Below are 13,014 nucleotides of genomic sequence, written 5' to 3'. Positions count from 1 at the left end.
CCAACTCTCCAATTCTCAAGCTCGGTTCTCCATCTTCCGGCTCATTGGACATCCAAGCACGCTCACTAGTTCTGAAATTGTCAAACGCTTCCCTAGTTCTCCAATTTCCACCTATACAGCTGTTTGCTCTCAAATTGTCTCATTCACCAGTTCTCTGCCTTCCAACTCTCCAATTCTCAAGCTCGGTTCTCCATCTTCCGACTCACTGTACATCCCAGCACGCTCACTAGTTCTGAAATTGTCAAACGCTTCCCTAGTTCTCCAATTTCCACCTATACAGCTGTTTGCTCTCAAATTGTCTCATTCAACCAGTTCTCTGCCTTCCAACTCTCCAATTCTCAAGCTCGGTTCTCCATCTTCCGACTCACTGGACATCCCAGCACGCTCACTAGTTCTGAAATTGTCAAACGCTTCCCTAGTTCTCCAATTTCCACCTATACAGCTGTTTGCTCTCAAATTGTCTCATTCACCAGTTCTCTGCCTTCCAACTCTCCAACAATCAACTCATCTGTAACAGTTCTTCATTTTACAACTTCCTATTTCTTAGCTCTTAAGCTAACTCCTCGGCTCTCGAACCTCTCAACAACTCATTCTCTAACAATCTAACGGCTTGGCTGAGCCTGCTTGGTATTATATGCATGCAACACAAGTTCAAATCCCATATACTATATGCAATTGGGTGGTGTCCTAATGTCGGAATTCACATTAAAGTACACTGACGTCTCCGAATGTCTTTGTCCTCCATGTGATTTATGTCCAAAGTCTTGCATTAGTCTTAGTTCACTGTAAAAATGCTCAGTTTATATAAATTGTACACCTTTCTAACTTATCAACTTCCATATCTATCCTTTCGAATTGCCTCGTTACCCATGATCCTAATACTCCCATTCATTAATTCAAAACACCTCACTTACCACCATCACAGGATGCAGATATTTCCGCTGAGTCGCCATTGGGTTCAAACAAACAACAGTGAAGACAATGTAACAATTAGGGCTTTACCTCTTCAACCACCATCACACAACAAACACACAAACAGTACATAGTATGATAAATTACTCCACTTCTATGATGCCATCATTCACATGCAGCATGTGGCTGCGGGTTAGAATGAGGTCTCGCATGGGCACGGCGTTGCTGCTGATGCAGTGCCCCCTGCAGGTTAGAGCAGGAATTTGTAATTTGTTCATGGTGCAGGTGATCGCTCACCTGCTCTTCATGAAGATCCTTGGGATCCTTACCAACAACAAATGCCGACATTATGCTCAGTTTAAGGTCCATTTGAGGGACGGGACACACAATGATGAATCACCTTGCCTGTGAAACACCAGGATGGAAGTTTATATTTGGGTGGAGATACAAACCCAGGCTACAAAGCTCAGTTGTTGCTCCATTCGTGCTCACACATCTAGGCCCGCATTTCTATGACGAGCAACGGTACCCGCCCTATGGGCGGGGCTTCAATTGGGAGGCCCAAATGAAAAGGCAAAATATCAGAAATTGAAGGCTTTTTAAAATTTTAAACGATTCATATAAACATCCGTTGAATCATATCACACGCAAATCATCAAAATCTAAACAGTACATGGCGCCCATTTTGAAAAAGGATTGAATTCTGCAAAACGGAAGCGGCCGCTACACGTCTTTCTCAGTCGCACGTTTATGTGTGAAGAGTGCACGCCGAATCTGTAACACGGAAGCAGCCGCTACACGTCTTTCTCAGTCGCACGTTTATGTGTGAAGAGTGCGCGCCGAATCTGTAACACGGAAGCGGCCGCTACACGTCTTTCTCAGTCGCACGTTTATGTGTGAAGAGTGCGCGCCGAATCTGTAACACGGAAGCGGCCGCTACACGTCTTTCTCAGTCGCACGTTTATGTGTGAAGAGTGCGCGCCGAATCTGTAACACGGAAGCGGCCGCTACACGTCTTTCTCAGTCGCACGTTTATGTGTGAAGAGTGCGCGCCGAATCTGTAACACGGAAGCGGCCGCTACACGTCTTTCTCAGTCGCACGTTTATGTGTGAAGAGTGCGCGCCGAATCTGTAATACGGAAGCGGCCGCTACACGTCTTTCTCAGTCGCACGTTTATGTGTGAAGAGTGCACGCCGAATCTGTAACACGGAAGCGGCCGCTACACGTCTTTCTCAGTCGCACGTTTATGTGTGAAGAGTGCGCGCCGAATCTGTAACACGGAAGCGGCCGCTACACCTGTTTCTCAGTCGCTTTGCACACGCTGCCGTGTTACTTCGTAGCCGCACATTTATATAGCACGAGTTCGTCAGGAGTCGATCTACTCTCTCCTGGTACGTAGAATAACAGTATTTGTAGAATTTCAACAAAAGCCACATCACTGTTCATATCGGTAAATATTATTCCATCGTGTTTGGAAAAACTGGAAAATTCCTTGCTATTTCCCGATTCCCGAGGGCTGTGTTTTTTTTTTTCATCTTAAAATCTTTACACACCTGATGATTGTTGCCATGTAATGCGATGTTATTTGCCACACCATTTGCAGTTGCGACGTACTCGACCATATTCGGTGCGCTTCAGTTACTTTGCCTGACCACCGCTCCTGTCATTGGTTACATCATGGACTTCCGACTCAGGGAATGTGTGGACAGCACTGAGAAGTAAGGATCATGTATTAAGGGAATATGGTTTATAATACCCATGATAATGGTATAATATGACCCTACTGCAAAGCCGCAATGAGCCGGTGAAGCCAAAGCCTCTATTGAACTTTTTCGCAATTGCTTGTTTTCTTGTGATGTCATCGGAGCACGCGCGCAGGGCACCCTGGGACACCGCGGCCATTTTGATACCCTCTCGAACAACGTCGTCAGCGGATTCACATTAAATAGTTTTTGTTCACGACCAGTCATGCCAATTTGCGGCGTATTTCGTTGTTCAAACAGGCCAGGCGTTAGGCCAGGAGTTAAGTTTTACAAAACGCCCAAACTTCTACTGAATCAGGGTGAGGAAACAAGAAATTTAAGTGAAGAGAGGCGGCGTTTGTGGAAGGCTGCCATCAATCGCAGTGACATCCAAACGGAATCACAGTGGGATCGCACACCTGTCTGCTCCGAGCATTTTGTTAACAATAAGTAAGAACATGTTTCATGGAATGCGAAACCTGGAACATAAAAGTATTGAATTTGAAACTGTCCAATAAACTTTCTAAGGTTATGTACTCTTATCAACTCGGTCAAAATGAATCTCGATTTTATCATGTGAAGAACGTGCTATGTATTCGTTCCTTACATGATAAATATAGGTGATGACTTATGGCCATACGCACAAAGCACACATGGCGGCACTCACTTCGCACTGTGCGTCACATGTCTACAAAGTATGCACACATGCATGCACAGCTTAAAACTGCAGTGGTTTTTGAACAAATGGAGGGCACTTAATCAATCAGGTCCATAACATTAACACAAGCAGCTTTAAAAAATACATGTTTGTTTAATATATTAATACCTTGGATCGAATCAAGTGGACGTCATTCAGTTCTTTGTGTAGGATTTGTCGCACCCATCCATCTTGGTACAACCTGTATGCCTCGAGGGATTTATACTTCTTCAACTCATCTTTGGTGTAGGCCGATTTGCTGAACAACAGGTAGTTGATCACGTCGATGTGGGTCACCTGAGGCCACTTGCTCACATTCTTCTCAAATTGATCATTTGATAGACCATAAGAGTCACACCCAATGACAGAAATCTTCTCTTTGTAACGAACAAGAACGTCCGGGGGGAGCGTCTCTTGGTAGCCAAGGTTGGCACTCGCACTGCTAGCCATACTCAAGCCTGGATCTACCGTATCCTTACGTACACTCCAAGTCTGTTCTACAGGTAGTTGGTTGCAGGTTGACCCACTGCCCAGGTGTTCACCAGTTCACTGGTCCACGGCAAACTTAAACCGAATGTTCTGTGTTTGTTGGGCAACAATACGTAATATAAACTAGATGGCACCACACTCCACATGAACGTGACAAAACAAACAAAATTACTTTATAAAACGGACTTTTTGCGATCCGCATTCACCATAAACCAACGCAACAAATCAATATCAGCGCACACGGACAGATTAGCTTGGGTATCAAAATGGCCGCCGCGCAATGCGAGATGGGTAACTGTGACGTCAGTGAAAACAAAGGATTGTTTATGCATACTTCCGCATCCGCAAGATGGCGGCCTCCATGGAGCGATTTGGTGCGTCAAAGCTTCGAAATTCTCAAAGGATCCAGCAAAATCTGGCTTTTCAACATAATACGCGTTCATTCACAACACCGGCTTCGCCGGCTAATATGCAACAAGTCCCTTTTGCTTCGACCAATAGGCGCCCGCGGAACTACATAACTTCCGGTTAGTGCACCCTTCGCGACAACAGTCACGTGATTGGATACGTTGAAAACAAACCACAAAAGGGCACGTGTTACAGCTTACTTCCGGTAGTCTCGCCCTCACCTATAGTAAGACTCTTTGGGATTCAATATTCATCACATGTCATAATAATATAATATTGAATGGTAACGATATACCTTGTGTTGTTTTGTTTCTTTTGAGGGGCGTGTTTCGCGTACCTGGCTCCGCTCCTCCGAGGGAAAAGAAGGTGCAAAAGGTTAAAAACGCCATGAAAGCATTCCTTCTCACAAACTTCCTCCTCCTATTCTTCGGAGCCACCTGCCTCATTCCGAACTTACCGCTGCAGGTAACATTTCCTCTTTCCTTTATTGGTTCACGAGTTATCAAACAGAGTGACCACTATATTCGTCATGGGTGTGTGTCTGTGTGTGTGTCCGCCCGCAGCATAACTACCCGATGATATCATCCGATCTTGATGAAACTTGGGTGGGAGGTTGATATCATGATCTAGTTGTGTCCTGCCTAGAGTGGGCGTATTGCGCCCATTGTGGGCGGAGCCACGCCCGAAAAAGATGTCTTTTTAGGGGGTAATCGATTTCAAGCTACATCTTCTCCGAGGGGTTTGGTGCAATCTGACAGGGGTTTCGATATTCGGTTAGGCCAATGTCATGTGTCTAGCCCCACGGAGCTCGATCTTTCATTTTCGCCCCAAGGTCAAGGTCACAAGGTCACGAAATTTAGAAAAGTTGATTTTTGATGGTTTTATTACATTGTTCACTTTCCTGATCGGGTGAAATGTCGTACATGATCTTATATTATCACATACATCATGAAATACAAGTTTTCCAACAAATTTCAGAATCTTCGACCTTTGACCTTTGAAGGTCATTTTCAAAGTTTTCAGAATCGAACCGGTTTTTCGGTATTGTGTAGCTAACTAACCTCATAACTGATTATACATTATTTTCTATCTCATTTCAAGGTCAGTAACCTTCGTTTTGACATTTCAAGGTCACAAAGGTCAAATTTTCAAAGTTGTCGGAATCGAACCGAATTTTCGGTATTGTGTAGCTAACTAGTCTCATAACAGATAATACATTCCTATTTATATTTTTTCAATGTCGGTTTTGACCTTTGTCATTGAATACCGCTCGCTCGTGAACCATCGTCGTCTCCTGACTTATTATTATTATTATTATTCGTAGCAGCTCTCTGCTGTACTCCATTCAATGTGCGACCTAGATCCCGATCCTGGGATAACCTGATTTGGGCGTCCGTGCCATTTTTTGCAGATTCTGACGTTTGTGCTGCACACGATCGTGAGAGGGTTCATCCATTCCGCAGTAGGAGGCGTTTACGCCGCGGTGTAAGCACTGGGTCATTCCTACCATTTTCCCATTGCTTACTTCATCTTATCTGTCTGGTTGGGGAAGCTTAGTAAAAGCATTGCTGATAATCTGAGAGTAAGATCGAGTAAGCATCACACGATGTAAACTGAGCTGATTAGCAACTGGATTATGCAGGTAATGAATACAGGTGATTGAGACAATAGCAAAATTGTCCTCACCAGAACTCGCTCTTCTCGCTCTGCCATTCCGTTTTCCCTCCCAAAAGCTATCCCTCCGGTCATTTTGGTTCTCTAACGGGCCTACAGTCATTGGTGAGTGCGGTGTTTGCACTACTCCAGCAGCCTCTCTTCATGGCGATGACAGGACCACTCAAAGGAGATCCTCTCTGGGTAAGGATTCTTTTTCAACCTCAAAATTGCCCTTTGGTGTTTCCCAGTTTTCATCCTCAAGAGCTTTGATTTGGTTAATTCTGCACATCAGCATCTTCAATTTATCAGTATTTGCAGACATACAGTACATTTCATGGGGGCGCAAGCACATCTCATGGGGAGTATTGCTATGCTTCACATATGGGGGAGGAGAGGGGTGGGCAAGGGAGCGCAGGAACCTTTAATAGGGAATCTTTACCTTTCAATGTTGAATCACAGGTGAACTTAAAAACAAAAGTTGAGAACAACAAAACTTCCCGAACAACCAAAGTTGACGATACATCTTCACAGTGTACTCCTACAAAGTCCTGTATTAACATTACTTATTTATGCAAACAATCGCAAAACTCAACATCAATCAAACCATCAAAGGTAAAACACGTGAAAATGATGATAATACTTTTTTTTTTAAACACCTTTACAGGCCATTTTTTCCCCGCAGAGCAGGGCTTGGCCTTTTTCGGGCACCGTGGTCCCCTTTTTGAAGCAATGTTTTATGGCCGGATGCCCTTCCTGCTGCTAACCCTGTTGGTCGCCTCTTGTGACACACAGTGAACTGGTGCTCAATTTGCCGACCCTGGAAGGATGACAGGCTGAGTCAACCCCCCTGGTGTTAATTCAGCGATCAATCGGGATTCGAACCCAGGATCCCAGGATCCCAAGCTGGCACCCTAACCACTCAGCCAACACCAGGCTGATGATAATACATAAAGGCAGTGAATAAGTTTATGCAAAAAGAAATACTTCCTTTACTACGACTATCATAAAAATCAACTCGATTGGTACTCGGTAGAGCGCATACCTCCACCAGGCTGAACAGTTTACAATTCGTAGCCCACTGATAGGCTGGATCTGGATCCTCATCCGGGTCTTCACCAAAATTGGGTTAATTCATCCTTGTCGCACACCCAACCTGTACACCAAGTTTTGTCCGAATCCGTCCATAACTTCTTGAACTGGAACGGCACTCAGAAGAGAGCATAACTCCGCCTGGTTGACCATATCCATTATCCCTCAATGGTGAAGAATCATTTAAAAATTCGATTAGCCGGATCCGGATCTTCAAAATTGAATCGATTCTTCCTTTTCAGACACCACCCAACCTGTCCACCAAGTTTCGTCCAAATCCGTCCACAACTTTTTGAGATATCCTGCTATGTATCGTTTTTGGCCCGATCTCCCAATGGTGAAGAAGAATCACTTTAAAAATTCTAGTAGCCGGATCCGAATCCGGATCTTCACTAAAATCTAATCATTTCGTCCTTGTCGCATACGCTACATCTCTGCCAAATTTCGTCCTAATCCGTCCACAACTTTTTGAGATATTGCGTTCACAAACGGACAAACGGACAGACAGACAGACAGACAGACACGGGTGAAAACATAACCTCCGACCAGATTCGGTGGCAGAGGTAAAAAGCTAACTAATAATTCGGCAAAACGAAGACGTATGTGAATATAGAAACAGGACAAGAAAAGGTCCATCCGGAAAAGATTATGCGACATCCCAAACAGTCGAGAAAAGCAACACAAATCTGAGAATAAGAATTGGTTCAATGAATCTTCATGGTGACGTGATTGGACTGACGGAGAGCAGCACATTGAATGGCGAGCATCGGAAGGAACCCTCGACATACGGACATCGTTCACACGAGCCACGGACCTGAAAGGACCACCTTCTCCAGACGACCCTTGAGCCAATGGCGGTTGAGAATCGAGGCGAGGTCGCCGAGGTCACCAGCTACTAATAAACAATTTTAAAAACCTGGAGCATCATTGCGAAATTGAAGACGATGTTGGCGAACCAACAAAACTCTCCGTCATGAATGTCAGCAGTTGCTTCTGTGGGCGGAAGTCCCGTTGGCTCGGCGGTTGCCAGAAAGAGTCACAAAGACAGCAGCCACTCAACATGTTTACATCAAAGTAAACAAGAAAAACAATATTGTACACCGCTCCTTTCCTATGCCATCTCCAGGCATTGCAAATCGTCATTGCCGGGCACCAAAGGGGGCTCGGCAGTGACGCACGCTGAAAGAGAGTACTCAGTTTTCACTCTGGTTTCTTGTTTTCTTGTTTGTTTGTTTTCTTGGTTGTCCGGGCGATATCTCAGCCATCCTTTGAGCTAGGAAGCTGAAATTTCGGCACAGTAGTGAGCAAGTCCTTTGTCAAATACGGTATTTTTTGTTTTTTGAATAATCAATTAATTGAGGAGTTATTTAATTATTAGCGTTTAATTAAGTACTTATTTAATTAATTAAATTTAATTTCTCTTCTGACCATTATTAACTCAGGCACCTTTTGAGTTAGGAAGCTGATATTTGGACATGCCAATGACCAGGTGATTTGGCTGCAAAGGATATTTTTGATTTATTAATTAATCAATTAATCGATTAATTATTTAATTATTCGATTAATGACCAAAAAATTTTTTTTTTTTAAATTACAGATTCTGATGAAATAGTGGTAGTTTATGTGTTCTCTGACCAAATTGATTACTAATTTAATTTTTTTATGATTATTATTTATTTATTTTCATTATTAATCATTTATTTATTTTCTTTCTCATTTGGCCAATATCTCAGGCACCTTTTGAGCTGGGAAGCTAATATTTGGACATGAGTGACCAAGTGATGTGGCTATCAAGGATATTTTTGATTTATTGATTAATCATTTCATCTATTAATTATTTATTGATTAATCGATTAATTATTTATTGAGTAATCAATTAATTATTTAATTTTTTATAAATGACTTATTTAATTAAATTTCTAAAAGATACATCTTCGGATGAAGCACTAGTGGTTTAGTTATGCGATTAGCCAATTGATTATGAAAATATTTTGTGATAATCTTTTATTGATTTTAATTATACAATTAATCAATCAATTAGTGTACACCTCTCCCTCCCAATGCAGCCTCAATGAGCTGCACTGCGGTATTGCCGGGCGCCGGAGGCGCCCCGGCAATGCCGCGCTGCAGCATATTTAATTATTTGGCATGGGGCGGTGTACTTTGAATGTATGTGTACTTGTCTTACGTCTTTCCACTCGTCAGCTTATTTTGATCCTCTCCTTTTCAAATTCCTTGCACTACTTGCTCCATGTGGGTTTTTCTTGGTATTTGTGAGACGACTCAAAATGTAAAATTTCCTTCCTAACTGTGGTTATTCCACTATAGTCAAGTTTGGCTGAAAAGTTTTAGATATGTTACGAGTTTAATAACACACACACACACACACACACACACACACACACACACACACACACACACACACACACATACACACACACAAACACACCCACTCATGCATACACACACATGCACACACACACACACATCCACTCATACATACACACACACAAACACACCCACTCATGCATACACACACATGCACACACACACACACTCAAATCCACTCATACATACACACACACGCACGCACACACACAAATCCACACACACACACACACACACCCAAATCCACACACACACACACACACACACATCCACTCATACATACACACACACAAACACACCCACTCATGCATACACACACATGCACACACACACACCCAAATCCACTCATACATACACACACACGCACGCACACACACACACACCCAAATCCACACACACACACACACACACATCCACTCATACATACACACACACAAACACACCCACTCATGCATACACACGCACGCACACACACACACCCAAATCCACTCACACACACACACACAAACACACCCACTCATACATACACACACACGCACACACACCCAAATCCACTCACACACACACACACACACACACACACACACACACACACACACACACACACACAAATCCACACACACAAATCCACTCACACACACACACATGCACACACACCCAAATCCACTCGTACACACACACACACACACACACACACCCAAATCCACTCATACACACACACACACACACACATACACACACACACACACACACACACACACACACACACACACATGAAGGTAGATACATCCAGACATGTGAGGGTTCCATTCCACCATCTGAAACCCACATTTGTAGATAACAACCAATGACACGCACACACGCACACACGCACACACACTCACACACACACACACGCACACACTTCTTCAGCCTTCATGAACCATTTGTAAATGAGCACCTGAAAAGTCAAGGCTTCATCATACCATACAAGTTTTGATAAAGAGAGTTTAAAAGTGCATGTGTTCTAATTTGGAATGTCATTCAACTTCAAACACTATGTTCAGAAGTGCCACTAACACCAAAGGTGTACCGACCTTGAACGATTGCGCGAGTACACTCGACTCAATTTTACTCTGGATGTGGGACAGCCCACCTTACTTCTCAGGGGGTCACATGTCATGCTCCTCTCTTCATGGATGTACAGTCCTCTCACAATCTCTCCCACCCCTCCGCCACCCTGTTATCTCTCTCTCTCTCTGCCAGGTGAATGTCGGTCTGATGTTTCTTTCTCTGCTCGGATTTGTCCTGCCGATATACCTCCATTTTTACAGCCGTAAGCTGCAGAAGCAGCTCGAAGGACTGGGGAGAGCGAAAGCCAAGGCCATGGCGAAATGAAAGGAGCGGACGCGGTGCGAAGGAGACAGGGTGTGAGGAGAGACAGTGAGTTCTGTGGGGAATAGAAGGAGTACCGATTCATTGGACGAGATAATACAAATCTGTGCCATCCACATTTGCACATCACAAACAAAAGGCAGGTACATACGGTCCGCTGGAATAAACAGGACAACCAGTTGCAGGCATCTGCTTCATCCTCATCAGACTCACTGCGGTAACTACTGAGGAGGTGCTCGGCCGTGTGGGTTCCTAAAGCATCACACGTCTCCAAAGAAATCTGCGCTCAAGAAGAGTATGCGATTGTGTAAAAAAAGGTAAAAGCTTAAATCGCCAAACAGTTAATGTGCAAAATGGTTAACACTTGTGAATTTTTCAAAAAATGTTTGTGAGAGAAGGAGAGGGAAGGATGGGTGGAAAGATTGGGATAGGGAAATAGATGGGGTTGAAGAAATATGAGGGAGAGGGAGAGATAGAGAGGGAAAGAGAGAAAAGGGGGAGATTAAGTGGGAAGTGCGAGGGAGTGTGAGGGTTTAGGGAAGGGGAGAGGGAAAGAGAGAAAAGGGGGAGAGACAGTAAGGGGTGAGTGGGAAGAGCGAGGGAGTGTGAGAATTTAGGGAAGGGGAGAGGGAAAGAGAGAAAAGGGGGAGAGTAAGTGGTAAGTGGGAAGAGCGAGGGAGTGTGAGGGTTTAGGGAAGGGGAGAGGGACAGAGAGAAAAGGGGGAGAGACAGTAAGGGGTGAGTGGGAAGAGCGAGGGAGTGTGAGAATTTAGGGAAGGGGAGAGGGAAAGAGAGAAAAGGGGGAAAGTAAGGGGTTAGTGGGAAGAGGGAGAGAGTGTGAGGATTTAGGGAAGGGGAGAGGGAGAGATTGAGAGGGAAAGAGAGAAAAGGGGGCGAGAGAGTAAGGGGTGAGTGGGAAGAGTGAGGGAGTATAAGGATTTAGGGAAGGGGAGAGGGAGAGATAGAGGGAAAGAGAGAAAAGGGGGGAGAGTAAGGGGTGAGTGGGAAGAGCGAGGGAGTGTGAGGGTTTAGGGAAGGCGAGAGGGAGAGTATGGAGAGGGAAAGAGAGAAAAGGGGGAGAGTAAGGGGTGAGAGTGGGAAGAGGGAGGGAGTGTGAGGGTTTAGGGAAGGGGAGAAGGAGAGATAGAGAGGGAAAGAGAGAAAAGGGGGAGAGAGTAAGGGGTGAGTGGGAAGAGGGGAGGGAGTGTGAGGGTTTAGGGAAGGGGAGAGCGATAGATAAGAGGGAAAGAGAGAAAAGGGGGAGAGTAAGGGGTGAGAGTGGGAAGAGGGAGGGGAGGGAGTGTGAGGGTTTAGGGAAGGCGAGAGGGAGAGTATGGAGAGGGAAAGAGAGAAAAGGGGGAGAGTAAGGGGTGAGTGGGAAGAGGGAGGGAGTGTGAGTGTGAGGGTTTAGGGAAGGGGAGAAGGAGAGATAGAGAGGGAAAGAGAGAAAAGGGGGAGAGTAAGGGGTGAGTGGGAAGAGGGGAGGGAGTGTGAGTGTGAGGGTTTAGGGAAGGGGAGAAGGAGAGTATGGAGAGGGAAAGAGAGAAAAGGGGGAGAGTAAGGGGTGAGTGGGAAGAGGGAGGGAGTGTGAGGGTTTAGGGAAGGGGAGAAGGAGAGATAGAGAGGGAAAGAGAGAAAAGGGGGAGAGTAAGGGGTGAGTGGGAAGAGGGGAGGGAGTGTGAGGGTTTAGGGAAGGGGAGAAGGGGAGAAGGAGAGTATGGAGCGGGAAAGAGAGAAAAGGGGGAGAGTAAGGGGTGAGTGGGAAGAGGGAGGGAGTGTGAGTGTGAGGGTTTAGGGAAGGGGAGAAGGAGAGATAGAGAGGGAAAGAGAGAAAAGGGGGAGAGTAAGGGGTGAGTGGGAAGAGGGGAGGGAGTGTGAGGGTTTAGGGAAGGGGAGAGCGATAGATAAGAGGGAAGGCCTGCGCCTTGCGATACCTTGCGATGGTGGTAAGACACATTAATGTCACCAAAAGCGGAAAATGAAGAGGCAGGCAAAAAAAGTTTAAAGAAATGATGATTATTAAAAGTGCAGGATAAATACATGCATAGGAAACTTTACTAAGAAGAAAAATAATTTAATAAAGTGAAACGATGAAGAGTGGGCGGGGAGGGAAGAAAGGAAATAAACTTCAACAATTTAACCTTCGGAGTTCGGACACTTGAAGCCAAGCAGTTGTGGCGACCTCAAGATGGCGACGTCAAGGAACCGTTCGTCCGTGAAGTCGCGGCTCCTCAGGATCTCGGATGCTCGGAGGTGCC

At 45.0% G+C, this 13,014-nt stretch overlaps 2 protein-coding genes across 5 annotated transcripts in view; one reads left to right on the top strand and one right to left on the bottom strand.

Moving 5' to 3' along the window:
* Positions 1-11,140, top strand: part of LOC137432375 (large neutral amino acids transporter small subunit 4) — a 43,140-nt gene extending 32,000 nt beyond the window's left edge. For both annotated transcript variants that reach the window (XM_068124257.2, XM_068124256.2), the window contains exons 13-17: positions 2,517-2,631; positions 4,570-4,714; positions 5,661-5,734; positions 5,983-6,106; positions 10,628-11,140. In XM_068124257.2, the coding sequence (XP_067980358.1) occupies positions 2,517-2,631; positions 4,570-4,714; positions 5,661-5,734; positions 5,983-6,106; positions 10,628-10,759 (590 nt within the window). In that variant the 3' untranslated portion in view covers positions 10,760-11,140. The remainder of the gene's footprint in view (positions 1-2,516; positions 2,632-4,569; positions 4,715-5,660; positions 5,735-5,982; positions 6,107-10,627) is intronic.
* Positions 1-13,014, bottom strand: part of LOC137432380 (uncharacterized) — a 515,673-nt gene that overhangs the window by 387,276 nt on the left and 115,383 nt on the right. The gene's annotated exons all lie outside the window — the stretch shown is intronic.

Source organism: Myxine glutinosa, chromosome 8, assembly GCF_964187855.1.
Source record: "Myxine glutinosa chromosome 8, kmMyxGlut1.1, whole genome shotgun sequence".
Classification (NCBI taxonomy): Eukaryota; Metazoa; Chordata; class Myxini; order Myxiniformes; family Myxinidae; genus Myxine; species Myxine glutinosa.
The sequence above is the reverse complement of the archived record's forward strand: the minus strand, read 5'-3'. Positions and strand labels throughout refer to the sequence as shown.